General features: G+C 38.6%; 1 protein-coding gene across 1 annotated transcript in view; it reads left to right on the top strand.

Moving 5' to 3' along the window:
* The window catches only part of LOC118804778 (NACHT, LRR and PYD domains-containing protein 12-like), a 62,232-nt gene extending 35,569 nt beyond the window's left edge, over window positions 1-26,663 (top strand). Inside the window, exons 12-13 of the mRNA XM_036565424.1 lie at window positions 25,146-25,192; window positions 25,352-26,663. Coding sequence (XP_036421317.1) covers window positions 25,146-25,192; window positions 25,352-25,893 — 589 coding nt within the window. The 3' untranslated portion in view covers window positions 25,894-26,663. The remainder of the gene's footprint in view (window positions 1-25,145; window positions 25,193-25,351) is intronic.
* The last annotated feature ends 387 nt before the right edge of the window (window positions 26,664-27,050 follow it).

Genomic DNA, 27,050 nt, shown 5'->3' with positions numbered 1-27,050 from the left:
AGCACCCACATAGCTTTCAAACAATATAGATTGCAGTTGTTTATTGTTTATTTCCTGTTAACTTTTTTTGAAAATGACATTCTACACTCACAAGTCTAAAGGCACAAAATTAAATAATAATTATTGATAAAAATAATAATAAACTAAACTCTAAACTATGCCTCAGAAAATAAAAATGTAAACCTAGGGAAATACGACTACTGAAAAGAACTGTTTTTTTTCAATATTATAGGAAAACAAATACAAACAACTGCCATTCTGAAATGGTTACTGTCGTCTGAAAAAGATAAGCTTGCTTTTTATCAATCAATAGATCCCCCACCGTTTACAGCTGTGTATATGCATAGTACAATGGTGTCATCACACTTGATATGTTCTACAGACAAGGAAAAACATGTTAACTGACTTTGTGTAGAAATTTGAAATATACCACAATAAATACACAGTTCCGACCGATGAATCTGATTTTAAGGTCTACTGTTATTCCGTATATAAGTTATGCTAAAGTTATTAGCAACGTAATACTATGAACAATTATAAATGATAAACAATTTTAACACAAATTCATATGGACTAAAAAGAAAAACTTACCAGCAGAGTAATACAGAGGTCTGAACCCCAGCAGCACTCCTAACATACCTGAGCCAGATAATGATCAGCTGTCAAACAATTAATACCAGACTCAGATGTGCTGGGAGCTGGAATAGAGGCAAGCTGTGGACATTTTATGTGGACATATGTGGACACAGGAAACAGGACACAGATAATCGATCTCTCCTTTTAAAGTTAAATCCATGATGAGTGAGAGAGCTGTCAGATTCACAGCCCATCGCTTCTTCCTCTGTTTTTTCTCAGTGTTGGTCTTCTTTGTCAGAGATATGAGGAAAATGCATCTGTTAAAAAATCAATTTTAAGACAATAAATTTGAAATTATTTTTGGATCTGCATACACAAGCAGGCTGAATTTAAAGGGGACCTGTTATGCTAATTTCCAATGTTCATAATTTTATTTTTGGGGTCGACTATAATACATTTACATGCTTCAGTGTTCCAGAAACACATTATTTTTCTCATACTGTAAATCTCTACTCACCCTCTGTCTGAAACGCTCTGTTAGAGCTCCTGTGTCTTTAAGCCCCTCCTTCCTGATGAGCCCAGTACACTCTGATTAATCAGCTCGCCCACTTGATTCTGACTGGTCAAGCGCCAGAGCGGTTCCGCCAATACACGGGCTCCGGCAGATGTGATGCATTGCGTTGTGTGAGGGCGTGCCAAGCTCGCTGGTAGGTGGGCAATAAGGATTGTGTTATGGGATTACATCATCTTGTAACAAAGGAAAAGGGCTGGGGTAACTCCAGCCCTCAGGCAGCTGAGAAAAGTGGTTTCTGTGGGAGAAAGTTTTTCCCTCTAGCAGATACTTTCAGCTTTGTATCTTACATGCACAAAAAGCTACATAACACAGTAAATGAAAGGGAAAGCATTATATATTCCCTTTATAAGTAGAATATAATGTACAGTATACATAATTTTACTCATCTAAAATCAACTCAGGCATTTTAGTACACAAAGAAATGAGACAAGGCTTTAAATAATACCTATGCATGAACTCCAGCGTGGCACCCAGCTCACACGCATAGCTGATGTTCAGACAATGATGTTCAGTGTAATGAAAGAAGCATCAGGATGAGGCCACTTGTGTAAGAGCACAGTTGAGTGTTGAGAATGATATGGACTGCCACCATACTGGATGAGGCCCAGAGAGAGGATGTTCCTTTGGAAGGATTGAAAACAACAAAGTTGATTAGATAATTCACGATTCTATTGTTTTCATCTTCTAACATGCCAAAGTCAACATGTGACAGAAATGATCATTTGCAGCTGAGGCAGGTGTGAGCTTAGTACTAATATCTGTATCTGTTAAACGCTCTGTTAAAGGAGAATTACACAATTTTTTTCTGCACAATTTCATCGTTAAGATGCAAAAAAAAGTAGCTTCATATGAACTATTCCAAACCATAAAACTTACAGAGTCAGAGTTGTTCACAGTGGCAGTGACAAGAACCAGACGTTTAAAGAGTTCAATGCCTCTAATCTCTCACAGAGAATTATTACATGAAATGATTATTAATAAGAGCTGAACTCTATTAGATCATGTTTACCACATGCTTTATGCTATAAATTGTAGGGCTCTGAGACTTGCAGTATTACACATTAAAGCACTGTGAAGAAGTAAATTCATAAATATTGATACAGTGTTGGTGATATTGCCATATCGATATTTTGAACACAGCTGTAGTGGCAAATAACATATTAATAAATTGAATGAACAAAGCGCAGATATTTGAATACTGTAACCCGGCTTTACCTAAACACTCTGCTCTTCTGTATTACAGTAAATACTTCATGAAATATATTTGTTTGAAATACCCACCAAATCTAAACATCTGTCTGACATTCATATAGTTTTATTTAAAAAATTAAAACTTCAGTCTCACCAGTTGCTCAGCTTCAGATGATTTCTGATGAGAAACATCTAAAACGAAAACAGACACATGAGGTAAATGCAGCAAAACAATAACAGCAAAGCATAACAATGAACTTAAACACAAAACAAACTGGTCATTATATATTATTAATAAATGTAGCCGAGTAAAACATATTATTAATATAAAGCACAAATAATACATTTTAAAAATACTCTATGAAGTACAAATCCACCAAGATGTTACTAGAGTAAATGTAACAGAGCAAATTAAGATCATTACTACCCTCTCTGAACTACACAGACTGACAGACTGTGTTCAGTCTCATTGTTGTATTGTTCAGTGTGCTGACCCTGCTGCACTATAATCAATCTTAGATTTAATTCTGAGGCAGCCTTTCATTTGTTCCAGCTACCTCAATTTTTCAACTGACTGATTCTGCTGCACACCAGCACAGTATCTCACCTGTCTGTACTCCAAACCTTATGAGCCTCCATGGCTGCACTGCTGGGTGAGACAGCTGTACAGAGCTGAAGCTGGGCGGTATGTTTACAGTGCTCTGCTGGGTGAGACAGCTGTACAGAGCTGAAGCTGGGCGGTATGGTTACAGTGCGCTGCTGGGTGAGACAGCTGTACAGAGCTGAAGCTGGGCGGTATGGTTACAGTGCGCTGCTGGGTGAGACGGCTGTACAGAGCTGAAGCTGGGCGGTATGGTTACAGTGCGCTGCTGGGTGAGACAGCTGTACAGAGCTGAAGCTGGGCGGTATGGTTACAGTGCGCTGCTGGGTGAGACAGCTGTACAGAGCTGAAGCTGGGCGGTATGTTTACAGTGCGCTGCTGACGCAGCGGCGAGGCATAAACAGACAAACCGCTTAGCCGCTAGCTAACCTAATGCTTGGCAGATTGACCCAGAAATATAGAAAAAAATGTTTAACAGTACTCCAACTGACTGTTAGTGAGGCTGCTTATCTCATTCGGTCACTACTCACCTCTTAAAAGCAGACTCTGACCGTTGCAGTCGTAACTCCAGTCGCCATGCCACTCGATCCAGTCAGCTGGTTAGCTTAGCTAACTACACAGCTGAAAATGCTCGTTTCTGGGAGCTGAAAGCGTCACCCGGCAGGCGGCGCTGTCTTAGTAAGGAATGTAAAAGACTGTCTTATCGAGGTTTAACACTCGCTAAACAAACTCGATAAAACTGCCCGCGTTAGCGACGCGAGAGACTCGCTCACTGTAAACGGCTGTAACGGTCACAGTTAGCTTTAAAAGGAGGAACGGCGGAGAGCGCTCATGCTTCAAAACCGAACGTCCAAGCGGCGGAGTCCCGCACTCTGATTGGTCTGAAACTCCCACCAATCTTTTGTTTGTCCTCCTATAGATCTTTTTCTTTCCGGTTCGTGCCTCTCTGTACTGAATGAACTGTGCTGTTTTGTTTTTGTTTGTTTGTTTTTTAATCTAGACACAGAATAGAAAACTGCAAACTCTTGAAATACACGAGACAGCTGTACAGAATTATCATACAAAGCATCACTTAAGAGGCCATGTCTTAAAATATTAAAGTCAAGTCAGACATTTAAACAAAAATCTGTCTATGATGTAATTTTACGTGGTGAAACAATATAGGTCTTTATATTAGTACTCAAATACATTTGTTTATTATTCTTTGTGTTTCCCAAATACCTGGAGATAATCATTTTGAAAGTTATACATGGTATATAAAAAAGTTTGTTCTCTTTTTCTGTTGGGCCAAATTAAAAGTCCTAATGGTCTAACTGTGGGCAGCCCTGATCTGCTTAAGAAAATAAACAGAAGTGTAGATGTTGAAGAGAGTGAACCAGGTGCTTTTTCTGCATTAAGTTTTGGTGGTATGTGATCTCTAAAGTACTCAGGTTAGCTGTTAAGTACATTTACTTCCTATTAGCTCAAAGTTGTTTTATCTTGGTTCCTAGCTTGTTGTCTCTGGTTACAATTGTACATTTGAAAATAGATCAATGTTGTTTTAATCATAGCATGTTTTCTGCAAATGAGCGAAAGGCTGTGACTGACTGTGATTATCTCCTTTGGTAAATGTTTCAAATTAAAAGTTATTCTACCATGAACTTCAATGATATAAGGAAACAAGTTTAAACATTTTAAGGTAAAGTAAATGGTTTAAGAATTGATTATTTCTTTTGCTGTTTTGTTACACATTTCTGCAATAATCAAAAAACAAAACATACAAAAAAAGAAGCACAAAAGTACAGCAAGTAAAACCTTAGTGAATGTTCTTTTAGTAATATCACACAAAAACCATAAGATTACAGCAGGCTGTTTCTTGAGGACATACTTATATTCTCTCTTATATAGTTATATTCTCATTATATTTTACATTAGGCAGTGCTGTGGCAATCCTGGTAATCCTCAATTGTAATTTTGTATTGTGTAACTACTCTTTGGACTCAACTGAACTGTCTTAAGACACAACATCTCTGTCGTCTATGTCTTAAGACAAAGTGATGTCTTAAATCATGCCCCATCTTCAAGACACACAAAATAATTACTTCTTTGTCTTAAGACGTTAACATTCATGTCTCAAGACAGACAGTGTCTTCACTCATACGTCTTAAGATGTTCTTGAGAAGTCTTGACATAAGAAAATGTTTCAAGACATCTTATCTAATACTGTCAAGACATCTTAGGACAACTGGGTATGTAGCTGATGTGATATCTGTTCTGGCTGTAAACAGAGTGTGTGCTCTAAGCTATATTTTATTTTATTTATTTAAAACTGCCATTTCACAACCCTAATTTCCAAAAAAGTTGGGTTGCTGTGCAAAAAATAAATAAAAACAGAATGCAATGATGTGCAAATCATTTAAACCCTATATATATTTGAAAACAGTATAAAAACAACACATCAAATGTTGAAACTGAGAAATGATGTTAGTTTTTGAAAAATATATGCCTATTTTGAATATGATGCCAACAACATGTTTCAAAAAAGTTGGGACAAGGGCAACAAAAATGCAACAATTCAAGAATAACGTGTCTCAACGTAAATTTACAAAGATCTTGGGGATTTCATCATCTACAGTACGTAATATCATTCAAATATTCAGAGAATCTCTGTATGCAGTGGACAAGGCCAAAAACCAATATTGGCTGGCTGTGATCTTTGGGCCCTCAGGCAGCACTGCATTAACATGATTCTGTAGTGGAAATCACTGCATGGGCTCACCCAGTTTGCATTTGAACGATTATTCACGGTTGAATCAACGTCGGTTGAATCAACGTCAATTTTGAAAGATGAATCAACGTTGATATCGCGACGTTGTTTCAACGTCTTACCTTTCAACATTGAGTCTCCCAGATAGCAAAACTCAGTCGGGCCACATCTCGGCCGAACACTGCACACCGAGCTTAAACCTTGCTGGCCGAGTTTGTATCTCGGCCCAATTCTGGCCTAAATGCTCGTCTCACATCCAGATACGTTGTGCTATTAACACTCCCAGCTAGCAAAACATACTCAATTTACTTCCATACAGTTTCTGCGTAAATCTGAATCTCTATAACTACATGTAGCTCAACCAACAGCACAGCATTTGCTCAGATGTAGACTAACATTCACTTCTATTCTGAAACAGCACAACAGAATCCAGACAACAATAAAAAGAAAACCAACTGACCCAAATCCCCAAAGAACACAGTGCAGCACAGGAACACAGCTGGACAATCAATAGTCTGACACAGTTTATGTGCATCATCATCTATTAAGCTAGTATGCACTGGATCACGCCTTGTAAAGGAACACATCCTTAAAGCTCACCTGTTCTCACCTGTATGCATCATGAATTTCAATGACACTAGAAATCATTTGGAAACAACGGCTTTAGTTGTCTTACATAAACATACAGTACAGACCTGCAACACTGACTAAATGGAACGGTCAGTGCATAAAGGTAAACAGTGACCATCTACCAATAAACAGGTATTACAGACAAATACGCACACACTGAAACGTGCAGCGCACACACACACACACACACACACACACACACACACACACACACACAAACACACACACACTTTATCATTTACAGCTACCTTGTATTTACTCATTTTCCATTTAATCAGGTTCACATATATAGATGCACTTTGTAGATCTTTGTAGATTACAGACTGTAGTCCATCTGTTTCTCTGCATACTTTGTTAGTCCACTTTCACCCTGTTCTTCAGTGGTCAGGACCCCCACAGGACCACCACAGAGTGGGTATTATTTGGGTGGTGGGTCATTCTCAGCACTGCAGTATCGCTGACGTGGTGGTGGTGTGTTACTGTGTGTTGTGCTGGTCTGAGTGGATCAGACACAGCAGTGCTGCTGGAGTTTTTGAACACCTCAGTGTCACTGCTGGACTGAGAATAGTCCACCAACCAAAAATATCCAGCCAACAGCATCCTGTGGGCAGCGTCCTGTGACCACTGATGAAGGACTAGACGATGACCAACACAAACTGTGCAGCAGCAGATGAGCTATCGTCTCTGACTTCACATCTACAAGGTGGACTGACGAGGTAGGAGTGTCTAATAGAGTGGACAGTGAGTGGACACAGTTTTTAAAAACTCCAGCAGCACTGCTGTCTGATAAATGTCAACAAATTCTGCAGAGAAACAGATGGACTACAGTCTCTAATACAGTCTCTACAGTCACACGGTTCGAATGACGTGCAAATTCCAGATGGAGGGCAGGAAGTGTGAAGCGGAAAACAGGATGGAGCCCATACTATGCTAGTTTAGACTATATTACGAGAGAAAATCACAACATATGTTGATCTTTGTTTTCAAGAGGAGCGTTTTTTTCCAGCTGAGCTGAAAGACCTGCACTGCTACTGAGGCAGCAGATCTAAGCAACTTGTTTGTTCACCTGTCTTTTGTTTACCTGTGAACCCTGATTTTAGTGTAAGTGGTGCTGCTTGTACCTTTTAAATCTATCACCTGTGCACACCCACAGATCACCTGTGCAACATCTATTTTTTGCTGGCGTTTTTGGTCAATTTCCTGCATTTTTCCCTCCAATGAATGAGCTTTGGTACCTGATAAAAGCTCCTTGTAGTTTCTCAGTTAGAACTAATTTAGCAACCATAAACACCGTAAACCATAGGCATTTTGAGAACCTGTGACAGGGCCTTCTATGAAAACCACCTCCTGCCCTCCAGTATGAGCCACAGCAGCGCAGTGACGTGATGTAATCTGCAAACAGGCTTAAGTACGGTGGACATAAAGTGGTCAGTGAATGTATATATAGAGCATGTGTGGAAGAGAGAGAGGCAGACAGAGAATGAACATCTGGCCCTACCCAATAAAGTTAATGTACTCGGCTCTTAACAGATGTGGAGCTCTCTGGTGGATTTCTCTGTCACCTGCAGTGCGATTGTTACTGTGGATTCTTCATGGCTGCATCTAAAATAAAGAAAAAGTAAGCAGGATGAGTAAAACCCTCACCAGATAGCCGACAGCAGGCATTATGGGAAACAAATCTACAAAGGAACAAGAACAAAGGGGCTGTGGATGCAGCAGCACAGAAGAAGGAGAGCGATTCTGTAAATAATAAAAACAATGTGCTGGTTTTCACAAAGACACTTAACATTCAAAGTCCTACTGCATTCATACAACAGCAACACGTACAGAAACACATACTAACAGCACAAAGAGCTGCACTGTGACATCACTATAAATAACAGTATCTGGGACTCACAGCTTATAAGGCCTCAACAGTCGGGAACTAGAAGCCGCAGATGGACGACTGTAGGAAGACGACACATTTAATCACAGTTTAAAATACTAAATTTAATAACAAACAGATGCAGCCATGTTTATGTTCACTAATTGCATTTGTAAAAGCAGACAAGCCTCCCAAATTCAGCCAAGATGTTGTTTCCAAACCTGAGAAATACCTGTTTATGCAGACAGGGTTTGTTTCCCAGCCTCTGCTTGAAGCAGCAGCAGGGCGGACAAAGTGCACAATTCTTGGTGGCAGTAAAACGAAGGTATCTGTAAGTTTAAGGTGATAGTAAATTTAAGGTGAAAGTGAATTTAAAGTGGCAATGTATTTAGGATATCAGTAAATTTAAGGAGGCAGTGAAATTAAGGTGCCATTGTGTTTAAGGTATTAGTAAATTTAAGGTGGCAATGAATTTAAGGTCGTCAAATTATGGTGGCATTGTATTTAAGGTGGTATTTAAAGTAATTAAAGGTGGCAATGCATTTAAAGTGGCAGTAGAAGTAAGGAAGCATTATATTTAAGGTGATAGCAAATGGAAACAGCCATTGTATTTAAGGTATCAGTGTGAGTTGAAAATTAATTTAAGGTGGCACGGAATTTAAGGGGGCACTGTATTTAAGGTATCTGTAAATTTGAGGTGGCATTGTATTTAAGGTATCGGTAAATTTAAGGTGGCACTGAATTTAAGGTGGAACTGCATTTAAGGTGGCAGTGAATTTAAGGGGGAACTGCATTTAAGGTAGCACTAAATTTAAGGTGGCACAGGATTTAAGGTGGAAATCCATTTAAAGTAGCACTAAATTTAAGGTGGCAGTGAATTTAAGACGGAACTCCATTAAAGATGGCCCTAAATCTCAGGTGGAATTGCATTTAAGGTAGCAGTGAACTTAAGGTGGAACTGCGTTTAAAGTGGAGCTGCATTTAAGGAGCACCAAATTTAAGGTGGCACTAAATTTAAGGTGAAACTCCATTTAAGGTAGCACTAAATGCAAGGTGGAACTGAATTTAAGGTGGAACTGCATTTAAGGTAGCACCTAGCAACACTTTACCATCCACCTTGAAATTGCATCAACCGCCTAGCAACATCAATAGTCTTCCACCATTTTTTTAAATAAATGTTTTTATTAAACATTTTAAGGCAAAACACATAGTTTTGTACAAAATACAAAACAAAATCATTATAAACAACATACAATTAAAGAGGGGCAGACGGGGAAAAGAAAAAAAAAACAGTGGGAGCTACATGTACATCCTAGATACACTCATATACACATGCAGATAAACCGTTTGTAGTCAAACATAAACTTTCCAAGTGGGACTAATTTGTGAACTGAAAGCACATGCTAAAAATAGCAAATATTGCAAGCTCCCTTGCACTTTTTCCAAGCTAGATGCTGGAGCCCAGAAAATAGGTTTTTGGGCTTTCTCGTTGCCCAAATAGTCCAAATAAGGGGTCCATATTTTAAAAAATAAAAATGCTTTTGCTTTTCAGGGCTAAAGAGAACGCCTCTAATGGAATAATACTGGTTACCGAATGCTGCCACTGAATTACATTAGGTGTTTTGTCAGTAATCCAAAGACATAAAATACATTTTTGGGCACAATACAAAAATATACAACAAATGTATACCTGAAGAATTTTGAGGTTAACTGTCACTGAGCCCTAACACACAAATCTTAGCCCCTAAATTAAGAGAACATTTGAAAATTTTCTCAATCGCCTTCATGACCTCAAACCAAAACTTCTGTATATGCGGACAACCCCACAAACAATGAAATAAAAATGACATTTATTACAGAATTGGAACAAGTTTGGATTCATCTTATGTATAGATTCTGGGCTAATATAGAGCCGATGCAGTATTTTAAATTGCCTCTCCCAAAGAGTTGCCCGCTACAACATGAGTGGGCTGTCCACATATATTTCTCCACTCATCCAAATCAATTGTTGAACCAAAGTCTTCTTCTCACAACCTTTTAAGTTTGTTAGTATTGTCCATATTGCTATTACTAAGCTCAATGTACAAACTTTTTGTCACGAATCTTACTTGTTTTGTATCTCTCAAGAGTAGACAGCGGAGATAGCAAAGCCACATGTGAGCAGCTTCAACTTTGTATGTATGAGACTCTGAATCTGTAAAAACTTTAGAACGTCAGCCTTTGGTATACCAAACCTCTCTCTGATCTGCTGAAAAGAGAGGATTTTACCATCCTGCACTGTCTCCAACAAGCCCGGAGTTAAGACCAGGGGGGAAATCTGGATTTTCATGCAGGGGGTTTAATAATGAGAGGCAGTTCAGAATCCTTCTAATCTAATCTAACCTGTTTCCAGATAAAAAAAAGCATATTCCTCAGTATGATATTATTTTTTGTTAGTTCTGCAGCCAAAGCTGGTGATATATAAAGATGATTAGGGAGGGGAATTTTCTTCAAAAGCTTCACAATTAATCGAGGTTACGATCATCAGTAATCCATTCTAAAATAAATCTTAGCTGAACTGACAACTGATAGAGCTTCAGCGAGGGTGCAGATAAACCTTCCAGCTTTGAAGGCAAATTAAGATAGCTGTATCTTAACCTAGGTTGTTACCTGTGCCATATAAATTAAATGATGGCACTGTTTATTTGAGTTAGACTTTTCCTTGACAGTAACACTGGGACCATCTGGAAAAGCGTAGAAGGATGTTCATTTTAATTAAGTGAATACAACCAAACAGTGATGAGGGTAAGCCACCCCATTTTTCCAAGTAATTTCTTACAGCCTGAAGAAGAGGAGCAAAGTTGTGCTTAAAGAGGTCTCTTAGCTGCGGAGAGATTTTTATACCTAAATAGGTGAAGCCAGATGGGGACCAATGAAAGGAATAGGATACACTTGGGTTTAATGTCTGTGAATTCTTAAGAGCCATGGCTTCACTCTTAGAAAAGTTTATTTTATACCCAGAGAACATACCATATTCATTTATTAGCTCTATTATAGATTGTTTCGGAGAATCCAAATATATCAAGACATCATCAACATACGATAAAATCTTGTGCTGACAAGCCCCCAGAGTGATACCTCTACGGCAAGTGGTTCCATGGCGAGTGCAAACAACAATGCGCTCATTGGGCAGCCTTGTCTAGTATCTCTTCCAATGCTAAAATTTGCAGATTTGTGCCTGTATATAATAACAGCAGACGATGGGGAGGTATATAGAATCTGTACCCATTTAATAAAGTATTATCCTGAATCAAATTTAGACAAGGTAAAAATTAAATAGGCGCACTCTAGCTGATCAAAGGCCTTTTCAGCGTCTAGTGAGACAACTAAAGCCTCCGGGCTATACAATGATGCATGCTGAATGATATTTAATAGTCTCCTAACATTGTGCGAAGAGTATCTCCCTTGGACAAACCCAGTCTGGTCATTATCAGCAAGAGATGGTACATCTTTTTCTAGTCGAGAATTTGACCTAACAATTTAAAATCCAGATTTAAGACAGATATCGGTCTATAAGAGGAACATTCCTCTGGGGGTTTTCCTTTTTTCAAAACTAAAGAGATATTGGCTTCCATTAAAGAAGGGGGAATGCATCCCAATTCAAATGAATACTGGATCATATCATGTAAGGGTGATACCAGGATGTCTACAAATACTTTATTAAACCCAGCATTAAGCCTGTCAGGACCTTGCTCTTTACTATTTGGTAGCAACATAATACTTTTTTTAATATCACTAATACTTATTGGTCTGCACAAATCTTCTTTTTGCTGATCTGTGACTCTGGGGAGGTCTAATTTTGAAAAGAAACTGATCATACTTTCCATTGAGTCTGTCTTTAAGTGCTTGTAGAAAGCCTTAAAAATATCATTTATTTCTTTGATTGAATGCTTAGGGATCCCTTTTAAGTCCTTAATCCCAGATATACTTTGATTTTAAGACCCATCTTTTAAATGATTAGCTAAGTACTGATTTGGCTTATCTGCAAACCCGTACATTCGCTGCCTAGCAAAGAAAATAGATTTCTCCGTTTTCTTTGTCCTTATTGCCTCTAATGAGGCTTTAATTGTCTGTAATTCACTCAACAGCTCATCTGATTGAGATCTGTTAAATCTCTGATGTAAATCATGTAGTTCTAATTCCAGTTTCCTTTGCTCTACTCTGCTCCTCCTTCTCTGATTGGCCGCATATGCTATAATCATACCCTGAATGTAAGCCTTTGCTGTATAGGAGGCTAGGTGTGACACCTGGCATGCTATTCTCTTTGAAAAAGTGCCCAATCTGTTTATTCATATATTTCTTGAAATTAGGGTCATGCAACAAAAATGAATTAAATCTCAATGGTATGATTACTAATCATATTAGAAATGTTCATCTCTAAAAAAACTGTTGCATGATCTGAAATAAAAATGTCCCCTACAGTACAGCTATGAATGTTTTGCAGTGAGACCTTAGAAGTTAACATCAAATCAGTTCTACTACTGGACTTATGGACTGCTGAGAAAAATGTAAACTCTATCGTTTGGGTGGAAAACTCGCCAGGTGTCAGCCAAGTCAAACTCATCGCAAGTATCGGAAATTGCTCTGGCTCTGCTTGACATTACATTTTGTGATGGTGGTGATTTATCTAGCTGAGAAGAAAAACAGCAATTAAAATCTCCAGCAATAACGGTATTGTCACCAGTTCAATCTGCAAATTTAGAAAAAAAACATGGGAAACAAAGTCGTTCGACTGTAAAGGTGGAAAATAAATGTTCATTAAAGAAACATCCTGACCATATAGAGTCCCTTTTAGCATAATATATTTACCAGCCTTATCAGAAATGGTCTGCACATCAGAAAGTGGTATGTGTTTATAAACGTAAATGAGTACACCTCTAATTTTAGTATTAAAAGAAGAACCATACACTCCACCCACCCAGTCCCGATTCAACTTTAAATGTTCATTTGTAGAGAGAAAGAGCGCAATACAGAGTAAGAAACACTTTGTTTGCCATAACATATGAATTATGCACAAAAACATATTCAAAAGAAGAAGAGATCGTTTGGTTCTGACTGTGATAAATGTATCCATTTAAGGTAGCACTAAATTTATGGTGACACAGAATTTAAGGTGAAACATTTATGGTACCACCTAGCAACACATTGCCATCCACCTTGGATACCACAGCATCTGCTTAGCAACATTTTAGCAGCATTTTAAAAAACATCAAAAGTCTTCCAACATTTTAACATTTTAACGCAATTAGCTGGCTTTTTCAAGCCAACTTAAAGTTTGTTTACAAACTTTCTCTTTCTAGTCATTATTATTATTATTCTGCGCTTAAAACGTAAACAGTTTTTCTTCTTACAGTTTTTCGACGTAGAACAATGAAACTTTGCAGGATCATTGATCCTATACCTGAATAGTGTGCTTGTGCTTTTCTAATTGAGCCAATGTATGGTTTTTGTACAGCGGACGATAAACTGATTTTTTCCAGCAGGGAATGAATGGTGGAATGTTCGGGACATTCAAATGTAACTGCCACAAGTGATGTCACAATGGACATCTCTCACACAGACACTCATACGCAGTACAGACTCAAACACATACTGTTTTAAGGTAGCACTGAATTTAAGGTGGACCTGTATTGAAGGTGGCAATACATTTAAGGTAGCACTAAATTCAAGGTGGCACTAAATTTAAGATTGCAGTAAATTTAAGGTGGCACTGTTTTTAAGGTAGCACTGAATTTAAGCTGGCAGTGAATTTATCAGGAAATATAAGGTGGAAGTGAATTTGAGTTGGAACTGCATTTAATGTAGCACTGAATTTAAGATAGAAATGCATATAAGGTGGCACTGTATTTAAGGTGGATTTGCATTTAAGGTGGCAGTGAATTTAAGCTGGCACTGCATTTAAGGTAGCACTGATTTTAAGGTGGCACTGAATTTAAAGTGGCACTGCATTTAATGTAGAATTTGAGCTTCTTGCTGTACAACGCTGTGCAAACCTCACCCTCACAACCTGACCCCACTGATGCTGCTGCTGTTGCTGCAAAAACTAAACTAATCAAATTAATAATTTGAACTAATCAATCATTTAAACTAATCAAATTAATCAATTACAGAACTGACTCTCTGTGTGTTTTTCCTTTCTTTCTTTTCTTTGCCGAGTTGAACAGCTGCCCATCCTGTGCGTCTGATGCTGCTGCCTCTTCTGCCTTGATCGGGTGCCACTGCTCGCCAGCCCTCTGGACCAGCTTGACCACCATTGAGCTTCATGCTGTACTACACCGTGCAAACCTCACCCTCACAACCTGACCCCACTGATGCTGCATGAACTAAACTAATCAAATTAATCATTGCTCCACCTGTTTTTCCCATTTTTGTACTAACAATGTTTCGCTATCCGGTGTCGACCAGAGGAGGATGGGTTCCCCTTCTGAGTCTTGGTTCCTCTCAAGGTTTCTTCCTGTTTCTCTTAGGGAGTTCTTCCTTGCCACTGTCGCCTCTGGCGATGCTCATGGGGGCTTGGACCCGGATTTCTTTCTGTAATGCTAATTTCCTTGTAAAGCTGCTTTGTGACAACACCTGTTGTAAAAAGCGCTATATAAATACACTTTACTTACTTACTTACTTACTACTAATTGCATTTAAGTTCGCACTGAATTTAAGGTGCCATTGCATTTAGGGTGGAACTGAATTTAATGTAGAATTGCATTTAAGGTAGCACTTAATTTAAGGGGGCAATGAATTTAAGGTATCAGTGAATTTAAGGTGGAAATGCATTTAAGGTTGCACTGAATTTGATGTGTCAGTGAATTTAAGGTGGAACTTCATTTAAGGTACCAATAAATTTAATTTAAGGTGGTAGTATATTTAGGTTATGATTACATTTTAGTTGGCACTGAATTTAATGTGGCAGTGGGTTTAAAGAAGCACCTAGCACCACATTAGCATCCACCTTGGATACAGTAGCAACAACATAGCAACATTTGAGCGACACTTTAACAACCATGTTAACATTTTAGTACAATTAGCTGCCTTTTTCATGCCAACTTAAAGTTAGTTCACAATCTTTCTCTTTCTAGCTATAATAATAATTGTTTGGATATGATGATAGAAATTCATTTTCTTTCATCCTGACCATAAGGTCTGAAGGGTGTTTATACCGTAACGATCTGTTTTAGTCTGAGAGGTCACATGACCTGCAAGCGCAATGGTCGACGAGTTCTAGGCTCCGGTCTTGGTCCTCTTGTTTTATAGTCTGTTCAGGTTTATTTCTGTTAATAGTCAGCGAATTTGGATGACTAAAACCTACGGGATGTCCTCAACCAAAAAAGCTAATCGATCTTCATCGGCATCTCCTTTAAGTAGGCGCCCAAAATCTTCGATAGAGGCTGACATGTCGGATGCCATTATACGGGCCCTCGATTTGCAACAGGATAGGCTTGAGGCAGTTGTGGAGAGGGTAGTCAGCAAAGCTCAGTCTGAAACTAGAGGGCTGAAAAGCGAGGTGAATATGATTACCTCGGAGGTAGACAAATTATGGGAGAAAATGGCTGTACTTGAGGACCGTGAGAGACGCAACAACATACGCATCGTAAATTTAGCGCCCGGCCGGGAAGGAGACAACACCATTGGATTCTTACAAAAGATACTTCCAAAGTGGTTGCCCTCACTCGGTACTGAACCACTACAAATTGAAAGGGCGCACAGAATCTACAACCCACAGCCGAAGAATACGGACACTCCGAGGACTCTGATATTCAAGGTCCTGCGGTAAAAAGACCGCCAAGCCATACTACAAGGGGCTAGAAATGTGAGGAAGCGACAACCCCATCCGAGACGCAGGGAGAAACATTCTGTTTTTCGCGGATTACAGTGCCCGCACAGTCCAGAGAGAGAAGGCTTTTAGTGGCATTCAGAAAGAACTGTGGGCAAGAGGGGTGTCCACGTTTATGATCTACCCTGCTACCCTCCGGGTGACATTTCAAGGTAAACAGTTGTCGTTTACATCGGTTCAGGAGGCAGAAGAGTTCACGAGACGTTTGTCCGAGGATACTGACAAAGATCCGTCCTTTTCTTCGAGACGAAAGCTTCCCTTCGAGGCAACGGGAGCCAGTGGTGGAGAAGACATGGACTGATTTCACTATGGACAGCTAAGTGAATCAGTTAGCTCCTGATGCCAGCTTATAGTAACAGGCTGCAGAAACGTAACTCAATTTGCTTTGCTTTAAATTAAAGGAGAACTCTTTCAAGTTGAGTTGGTCTATTTTGGGTTGACCCTTAGGGTATAGAATAGTTTTGTTAGGCTATTTGTTTAGTATATGGAGAAGAGATGGTTAATTATATGGAACCCATGGACATTTGTTGATTGAATCTTATCTCACCCACACTTTGTTATTTTAAGTTAATTTTGGCTAAGCTGAAGTTTTCATATTAAGGTTAGGAAGTTCATTTTGTTTTAGACTGTTTATTCCTAGTGTTGGGATTGGTCTTATAACCTGATGTTTATAAATCGTTCAGCTAGTTTGCAAGGGACTAAGCTGAGTGTTGGAGCTCTGACTGCGTTATGTGGTTGTCATGCTTCTTAGAAACACTGTTCAGGGATGGGGATTGTGGGCTGGGTTGGGAGGGTAGGGACCTCAGTTCGGAGATTGTGTTAAGTATGGACACTTTTTTTTGTTTTTCATTTTTCGTTTATACTATATTTAATCCATTTGATAATGGGTAAATTATCGATTCTATGCTGGAATGTAAGGGGGCTGAATTCAAGAGTTAAAAGAGTGAAATGTTTAGAATTCTTACGAAGGAAAGACATTGACGTTGCATGCATTACAGAATCACATTTAAATATACTGGATGTATCTCGTATGCAGGATAAGACATATAAAGTGGTGGCTTCTTCCAGCGATGGTTCCAAGTGTAAGGGCACGATAATACTGGTGAAGAGAAGTCTTAAATTGGTAATCCAGAGAGTTAGCTCTTCTCAAGAGGGGTTTGGTCGTCTTTCTTACGTATGCACTTCGATAAATGGTAAAAACATTGCGTTTGTGTCGTTGTATGCTCCTACAGTATATGACCTTTTTCCCATGGGTAGCCAAAGAGTTGTTGGCCCTTTCGGGGTATGATTTCATAATTGGAGGTGACATGAATGCTGTAATTGATTATAGATTGGACAGATCAACACAAAATTCATCTGTTTCTCAACAGCTGGCATCAATGGCTTTGACTAAGTTCATTGAGGATTTAAATCTCCTTGATGTTTGGCGTGTGCATAATTTAGGTGCTCAAGATTACACATGTTTCTCTATACGTCACAAAACATTTTCAAGAATTGATTTTTTTCTACTTTCTAGAAACTTAAATATGTTGGTAGAGTCTAGTTCAATTCTCCCAGCAGTATTGTCTGATCATAGCCCAGTAGTGGTGGTAATGGATTTAGGAATTAAGGTTAGAAGGTCATCAAGATGGAGATTTAATACTAGCTTACTACAAAGTGAGGTTTTTCTAATGGAATTTAAATCAAATCTACAAGAATTTTTAATGATTAATAAGGAATCTGTTGAGGATCCAAGGTTGGTCTGGATGGCCACTAAAGGCTTTATAAGGAATTTCTCCTCTGCTTTTGCTGCCCATCTGAATAAGGATAGACTTGACAGAATCAATATGTTGGAACAGCAATGCCATGTATTGGAACAAAGTCTTAAAAGGGTATATAATGAAGATATTAAAAATAAACTTTGCATAGTTAAAGCAAAATTGAATGATTTGTTAAGAAGAAAAGTAGTTTATTATACACAGAGTTCGGCAGAGATACTACTTTAACGGAAGCAGACCTAGCAAGCTTCTTGCTCTGAAATTAAAGCAGTGTGAAAGGTTTGCTAGGATAGATTCCATCCACTCTTCTTCAAAAGGTTTAGTAGTTGACTCAAAGGACATTAATGATACTTTCAAATGATTCTATCAGGATTTATATTCATCTAGGGGTAATTTTAGGACTGAGGTTTGTAGACGATTTTTAGTGAAGTGAAGCTGAAGCAGAAGATTTAGGCAGCCCTGTATCTTTAGAAGAACTACATTTAGCATTAAAAAATACCTCTAAAGGTAAAGCACCTGGACCAGATGGTATTCCACCAGAACTGTTGCTGTGCTTTTGGGATATTCTTGGTCCGGTGTTTTATGAAGCCATACAGTTTGCATTTGAGGTGGGCTCTTTTCATGACCATATGAATATTGCTATGATATCCTTGTTACCTAAAAAAGGTAAAGATCTCACTCAGTGTTCCAATTTTCACCCAATTTCATTGATAAATTCTGATATTAAAATGTATTCTAAGGTGCTAGCCTACAGACTTGATAAATATATTGGCAAATTAATACACTCTGACCAGTCTGGGTTCTTGAAGGGACAGCTTGCTGCAGATAATATTCGGCGCTTGATGCATGTTTTACATGAGTCACAACAAAAAGATGCTCCGTGGGCAGTCTTGTCTTTGGACGCAGAGAAAGCGTTCGATAGAATTGAGTGGGATTATCTGTGGATGGTGTTTAATGACGTAACTTCATTCATATGATTCAGATTTTATACAATAACCCATCTGCTGTGGTCACGACTAATGGTTTACAATCACTCCCCTTTTCTGTTCTTCGTGGAATAAATCTCCAGATTTATTTATTCTTTCTATTGAACCCTTAGCTCAGCATTTAAGACAGAACAAAGTTATATCACCAATTCAGATTAGAGATCGTCCTCACATTATATCCCTCTACGCAGACGATATCATCCTCTATATGACTGATATTGTTAAGTCCATCTCCAATTTATTACTAGCATTTGAAAACTTTCAAGCATTATCGGGTTACAAAATTACTTGGTCAAAATCAGCTTTGATGTTACTTAATAGCAACGCAAAAAATATCTCTGTGCCATCAGTAATTCCTGTCAGAACACAGCTGAATTATTTGGGTATAAACATTCAGACTTCTTTGAATGGCACAGTGAAATATAATTACGAGAAAATATAAAAGGAAGTGGAGCGTGACTGTGTCAGATGGGCCAACATGCCAGCATCCTTACAGACAAGAGTTGCAACAATCAAGATGAACATTTTACCTCATATTAATTTTGTTAGTATAATGATTCCTTTACCACCACCGTCTGTCTACTGGGTTAAGGTAGATAAACTGCTGCGCAAATATATTTGGAATGGTAAACACCCTAAAATACGATTTAATTCTTTGCAATGTTCCAAAACAAAAGGGGGATTGTCCCTTCCACATTTTAAACTTTACCACCACTCTTTCCACTTGCGTCCTGTAACAACATGGATGAAACTTCATCATCTGCCTCTTGGAGGAATTTGGAAGAAGCATTGATTCATCCAATCAGACTTCAAGATTTACTGTTTTCTAATATTTCCAACACTAAATGTTTACTTAACTTTGGTCCCATTATAGCTTACACAATAGCTCATTTCAGAGTGGTTGAGAAGCGAACTAAGTGCAGCCTGAAATAGCATGTTCATACACCTTTGTGGTAATATAGAGATATCAAGTCAGGTAGCAAACCTTTTGAATCTAAACAGTGGGCATCGAAAGGGCATTAATACTCTTGGTGATGTTTATGATTCAGGTGGGCTTCACAGTTTTCAAGACCTTTGCCTCATGTTTGATATCCCAGGAACATCATTTTTTCTGTATTTGAGGCTACGATCGGCGCTCCAAGCATATGGGGTTCCTTGGAGATCAGGACTGGTAACTCATCCAGTTATAAAACAGATACTAAAGTGCCCTTCCAAGGGCTTTGTTTCATACATATACTCATGGCTGCAAGGAATATAGGATTCTGGTCTTAGTATACAAAATCTGTGGGAAAAGGATTTGGTAATTGAGGCTGAGTCGGTGGATTGGGAGAAATATCTTTAAGGCATCAAAAAACCCTAATCACCAACTGATTCACTTTAAGCTCTGTCATAGGGCAAACTGGACACCACTATCAAGATTTCATGCTAAACTGATGTCAAATCCTAACTGTGAGTTGTGCTCTTTAGGGGTACCTGGTTCTTTGAAACATATGGTGTAGGATTGTCCAGGGATCTATTCATTTTGGAAGAGGATGACTTCTATACTTTCTAAACTTATAGGAAAGGTCATTTCCCTTCAACCAATTTTATTGCTTCTTAATGACAATTCACAACTACAGCTCAATGAGAAACAGAGGAAAATTATGTTTGCTGGTTTGACCGCAGCAAAAAAACTGACAGTTCAGCATTGGATGCCCCCTTATACGTTGCATAGTAGAAAGTGGTTATTTTATTTTCATGATATAGTTATGATGGAGCTTTCTACTGCTAGAATTCACAATGCTAAGGCTCCAACAATCCAAATATGGGAAAATCTCGCTATTTATTTATTTTATTTTTATTTTTATTTTATAATTTTTTTAATGTGTCAGAAAGGGTATGCATGCATACAAGTGCATGTGTCTATGTATATGGACGCATATACTAAGCTATTGTAAATTTATGGTGTTTATCTTTTGTTTCTGCGTTAATTGTGTCGATTTTCTAGCGGATGGGGGTGGGCGGATGGGAGGTTGGGGTGGAGGAGGGGAATTTAGGGGGAAAGCATTTTGTATCTGTGTTGTCATTGTACATTTTTTTTCTGTTTAGTATTGAAAAAAAAGATCTGTTTTAGTCTTTATCTTGGTTGGTTTTATCTGGACCGTAAGGTCTGAAGGGGGTTTTATACCGTAACGATCTGTTTTAGTCTTTATTTTAGTTTAGTTTTATCTGGATCGTAAGGTCTGAAGCGGGTTTTATACTGTAATGATCTGTTTTAGTCTTTATTTTAGTTTGGTTTTATCTGGACCGTAAGGTCTGAAGGGGGTTTTATGCCGTAACGATCTGTTTTAGTCTTTATTTTAGTTTAGTTTTATCTGGACCGTAAGGTTTGAAGGGTGTTTTATATTGATAAAAATAATAATAATAATAATAATAATAATAATAATAACAATAATAATTTTTATGTATATAGCACTTTTCATGCCGGTGGCAGCTCAAAGTGCTTTACAGACAAGTGATAAAACACAGTTATAGAAGAGATCATTAGTACTTAATTAGAATCAGAAGAAAATGAAAAAGATTAAATTACAAGATTAAAAACCACGAGACATTCAGTTTTAGTTAAATGCTGAGTTAAAGAGAGACGTTTTAGATGCTTCTTAAAAGTGAGCTCTGAGCTCGACTGTCTAATAAAAGGTGAACTGAGTTCCACAGTTTAGAAGCAGAATAACTGAAATAGTCTCTCCATGTTTTCTGTATTTTACAGAGGGTGTCTGTTGAAGGCCACTATCTGCAGATCTTAGATTACGTACCGGAACATAAACAGACAGACACTCTGTGATGTAAGCAGGTGCTTTAAGGTTGTTTTGAGCTTTAAAGACTGGTAGCAGAACCTTGAAATCTATCCTGAATGATCCAGGCAGCCAGTGCAGCTCTTTTAAAACAGGACTGATCTGATCTCTGTGTTGTTTTTGTTAGGATGCTGCTGCGTTTTGTACGAGTTGTAAGGGAACAAGTTTCTCTGTGTCGCTCTGAGATAGAAAAGGCTGAACTTTAGTGATTTTCTCAACTGATAAAAAGCTACTTTAGTGACTGTTTACTTGCAGGTAAAACAGAGCTCAGAGTCTAAGATCACACCCAGATTTCGTACTTCAGGTTTGGTAGATGAAGCTAAAGAACGAAGTTTCTCAATAATCATTTCTGAACCAACAATCGGTAATTCAGTTTTTTCATGATTTAATTGTAGAAACTTTTGTGACATCCACTGAGAAATATCTGACACACAGCTGGTTAGTCTGTCTGCAGAATCTTGATCTTCAGAAGGAATAGAAATGTATAGCTGGGTGTCGTCAGCATAGCTATGAAAAATGTATACTATGCTTCCTAATAACATCACCTAGACGTAGCATGTACAAAGAGAAAAGCAAAGGCCCCAAGACTGAACCTTGGGGGGAGTCCACAAGAAACGGCAAATCATTTTGATGAATGATTTCCAAGTGAAACCATGAACTGCCTATTACTTAAATATGATTTAAACCATTCTAAAACTATGCCCGAGAGGCCGACCCAGCATTCCAGACACTGGAGTAAAATCTTGTGGTCAACGGTATCAAAGGCTGCACTAAGATCTAATAAAACCAAAATAGAAGGATTTTGTGCATCAGCGCTGAGCCTGAGGTCATTCATAACGCGGATCAACGCTGTCTCTGTACTATGGTTAGAACGAAAACCTGACTGAAACTTCTCATATAAATTGTTTGATATTAGATATGTATTTAGTTGTTTGAAAACAACTTTTCTAAGACTTCACTTAGAAAAGGTAAGTTTGAAATTGGTCTAAAATTATTTAGTACAGAAGGATCCATGCTACTCTTTTTTAGCAGAGCTTCACCTGGGCAGTTTTGAAAGCATCTGAAAAACAAGAAAACAATTTACAATAGTTAAAACATCATTGTGAACACAATCAAAAACCATCTTAAGGAATGAAGTAGGAACAGGGTCAAGATCACATGTGGATGAACTTAGTTTGAACTTAGTTTGAACATTACTGATGTAGGTGACCTATCAGGAACATTATAGGAGCTTGTTTGCGTCTGCTGAGCTACACCCTGTCGTATCAGGTCTATTTTATTTTGGAAATGAATTGCGAACTCTTCACAGATTTTAGAAGATAAATCATCATGAAACACACTAGCAGACAAGTTTTGGTTAATTAGTTTGTCTATGGTGGAAAAAAAAGGATTTTGGTATTATTTTTGTGTCTATTGATTACACTAGAGAGGTATGACTGTCTGGATATTTTCATAGCATTATTATAGACTGAGATCTGCTCTTTGAGAATATCATAATGTACCTGCAGTTTAGTTTTCCTCCATAAGCGTCTGATTTACGACAATGTCTCTTAAGCTGGCGTATTTCCGCATTCATCCATGGATTTTTAAGAGTGTGCGAGCTTTTCTTCCTTTTTATAGGGGCGAGAAGGTCAAGGCCTTCCCGTAATCTAGCACTTAGATCGGAGACTAGATCATTACAGGATGGAGTCGTATCTGTGGTCGCTGAACTATTATAAACAGTTTTAAACTTCTCAACTGTTTCTGAGTCTATGTAACATGTTTTAAAGTAACTTTAAGGTACTTTCTTCTTTACTTCTAAATTGATTTGAAAGAAAATACAGAAGTGATCTGATAAGAAAACAGCCGAGATTTGAGACACCTTTGTGTTTAAACCTTTAGTGATGACCAGATCCAGGATGTGACCTAGCTTGTGGGCAGAGCTGCCCACGTGCTGCTTCAAATCAAATGTCTCTAGAAGTCTAACGAATTCTAATGAATTACTATCTGAAGGACTATCGATATGTAAGATAAAGTCCCCAGACAGAAGTAAGGCTGGGCGATGAAACGATAACGATAATTATCGCGATATAACTTTTCCTCGATAGAGCGATACAACATGTTTGATAAATGTTCGATATAATACACCATTCTCACACTTCCACATTCAGCGAAAGCCTTGGTGGCATTTTCTACTGCAAGGAAAGCGACACTACTCTGCTGTCGCCAGGAGAGGGCGCACTTCCGAGATTTCTACATGATTAGAGAGGGAGGGGGCCACGAGTAAGATGAGTCTTTAGCGACGGCTGAAATGCGGAGTTATACATTCCCTGTTTGAGCAGAGCGACCGGCGATCTGCTCTCCTGTGACCGAGTATGAGTGACGAGGTCAGTGGCGTAACTGTAACTGTCCTACAGTGAACTCAACTCTTTACTCACATCCTAACAGCTTTAGCAGCGTTAAATCACAATCCTCACAACTACAGCGCTGTTACAGCGCTCGGACAGTCATATTTAAGTATGAGTGCATTCCCAAGCAGCGAAAGTGAAAGAAAGAAGTTCATGCAGTTACGGCCATGATGTAAACAAAAGTAAACTGAGGAAGCTGTGAGGCAGTGGAGAGCGGGAGAGCGCTAGCTTTCCAGGCTATCTGTTTTTAGCAGCTGACTAACTTAAAGCAGCGCTCCGTCACTGCACGACACGGAGAATTGATGGTACTGTAGATCAAACACGACACAAAAGCACCGCTTTCAGTTTAAACGTACCTAAAGGAGGACTCTGTTTGTCTGGTGTTGATATTTTGCGGTTCACCACTTAAACTCCTACGATAGTATAGAGAAATCCAGTCGTCTAGCTGGCGTCTGAATACTGTGATGTCATTTGTAGCGGGGTAGTTAGCCGAGCGCTCGTCACCAGCTATAAATAATCTGTTTTCTTTCTTATATTATGAGTTACAAAATAGCCGTGCTTTTCCAGCTGGTAAAAACAGCTCACCAGACACTTTCTCCCACTGTCCCACGACAGATCTGTGAAATGTTCCACTGTTTGAGTGTTTGTCGTGTTCTGACCATAAAGGATAGTTTAAAACAGCAATTAACCACCCAGGAGCAGAAATCAGCCTTCAAACTTGAAAGAAATAATGATTTGACATTTATCGCGGTATGTATCGATATCGAACGATATGAATTTTGTTTATCGTGATAACATTTTTGGCCATATCGCCCAGCTCTAGACAGAAGAATATTATCGTAGTTTGTGGACGCTGATAATAATTCCGCAATTTCTGACATAAATTTACTATTTTGCTTTGGAGGTCTGTATATTACAATTATTAACACAGGCGTATCATTAAAAAGGTTGATTGCAACAAACTCAAAAGACATGAATTCACCAATACCGTAATGATCTGTTTCATTCTTTATTTTAGTTTAGTGTTATCTGGACTGTAAGGTCTGAAGGGTGTTTTTTTGTTGGACTGTAATGATCTTTTATTTTTGTTTCAATTTGATATCAAGTTTGTTGAATGTGTGTGTTTGTTCTTCAGGGTGGATCATGGAGGGAAGATCAGGATAAAACCAGGACTGAAGAAATGTAACACACACACACTACACACACACACACACACACACACAGATTAAAATTCTCTATTTGTGTCTCCTCTAATTTCTCTTTGTGTGTGTATTTGTGTATCTCTCTGTGTGTGTGTGTGTGTGTGTGTGTGTGTGTGTGTGTGTGTGTGTTTGTGTACAGATGCTGTTAATCTCACTCTGGATCCAAACACAGTGAACAGAAATCTTTCTCTGTCTGAGAGGAACAGAAAGGTAGAGACTAAGTGGAAGGATCAGTCGTATCCAGATCATCCAGACAGATTTGATTCCTGGCCACAGGTTCTGAGTGTGGAGAGTCTGACTGGACGCTGTTACTGGGAGGTTCAGTGGAGTGGAAATATAGCTGTTCTATCAGTATCATCCAGACGAATCGGGAGGAAAGGAAGCAGTGATGACTGTGTGTTTGCACGCAACAACCTCTCCTGGACTCTGAATTGTGTTGGTAACAGTTACTCTTTCTGGCACAAAAGTCAGAAAACTGACCTACCTGCCCCCCCCTCCCCCTCTAACAGAGTAGGAGTGTATCTGGACTGGGAGTCCGGCACTGTGTCTTTCTACTCCGTCTCCCCTAAAACGCACACGCTGACCCACTTACACACACTCTTCACCACATTCACTGAACCGCTTTACACTGGATTCTTTATTTATGAACACGTCTCAATGAGTCTGTGTGAAATAGAATAGCCTCGACACAGAGGGAGAGTGAGAAAGACAGAGAGAGAGAGATTTCCCTCAAACAGCTGGTCCTGACACTGAGTTCACTAACACCCACTAATACTGTTATCCATCAGGACCAGCCTGCAGTACAAACAATTAGACCAAGTCAAATTATAACATTTTAAAACCAAACGGCATCATCTATTGGAAGACACAAACACACACAGCAAATTGCAGTGCTATCTGGCCCTAAACCGGACTCTGAGAATGTGTTAATTGTTTATTACCGTTAATTGTTTTAATTTGCTCTGTATGAAACAGCAGAATAGGCAGGAGTTGTGGTCAGACACCTAAATTTTAAAAAATTAGCTACTTGCTGCTGTTGAACAGTTAATATTTACAAAAAGTAAACTTTTATCCAAAACTCTCTGAGGGGGAAAAAAAACAGTCAACCCTTTCTCCACATCAAACATGGTTCATTAATATCTTAGCTGCCATTTTTTTTAAAACAAATACTGTTTTATGTGTTTTGAATGTTTACAAATAGGACATACACATCAATACATACATCAAATTTAAATCTACATACACCACACACCATTGTGGATAACCTGCATCAACCAAACAAAAAATTATATGCACAACTATATAATATATTTACAGTTAAATACAGTCATTCACTAGCATTCAAACTATTTCCACAGCTATATACAATACTACAGTAATTACTTTAATCAATTAATTTGAAATTAATTTGTGTAAATATTTATATACCCATGGGCCAGCCAATTCATTAAACCCACCTCCTTGTTTCTACACTCATTGTCTATTTTATCAGCTCCACTTACTATATAGTTTCACTCTGTAGTTCTACAGTTACAGACTGTAGTCCATCTGTTTCTCTGACTGTATTACCCTGTTCTTCAGTGGTCAGGACCCCCACAGGACCCTCGCAGAGCAGGTATTATTTGAGTGGTGGGTCATTCTCAGCACTGCAGAGACACTGACTTGGTGGCACAGAAACAGATGGACCATAATCTGTAATTGTAGAACCATAAAATGGACAAAGATAGTAGATACAAGGAGGTGTACTTAATGAAGTGGCTGGTCAGTGTGTGTTTGTTGTGTTGTTTGTTGGGAGTTGTTTCTTGTGCATTTTCAATGCCCCGTTCCACTGTGTATTA

Source organism: Colossoma macropomum, unplaced genomic scaffold, assembly GCF_904425465.1.
Source record: "Colossoma macropomum unplaced genomic scaffold, Colossoma_macropomum, whole genome shotgun sequence".
NCBI classification, from domain to species: domain Eukaryota; kingdom Metazoa; phylum Chordata; class Actinopteri; order Characiformes; family Serrasalmidae; genus Colossoma; species Colossoma macropomum.
Note: the sequence above shows the minus strand (reverse complement) of the source record. Positions and strands in the feature narration are given on the sequence as shown.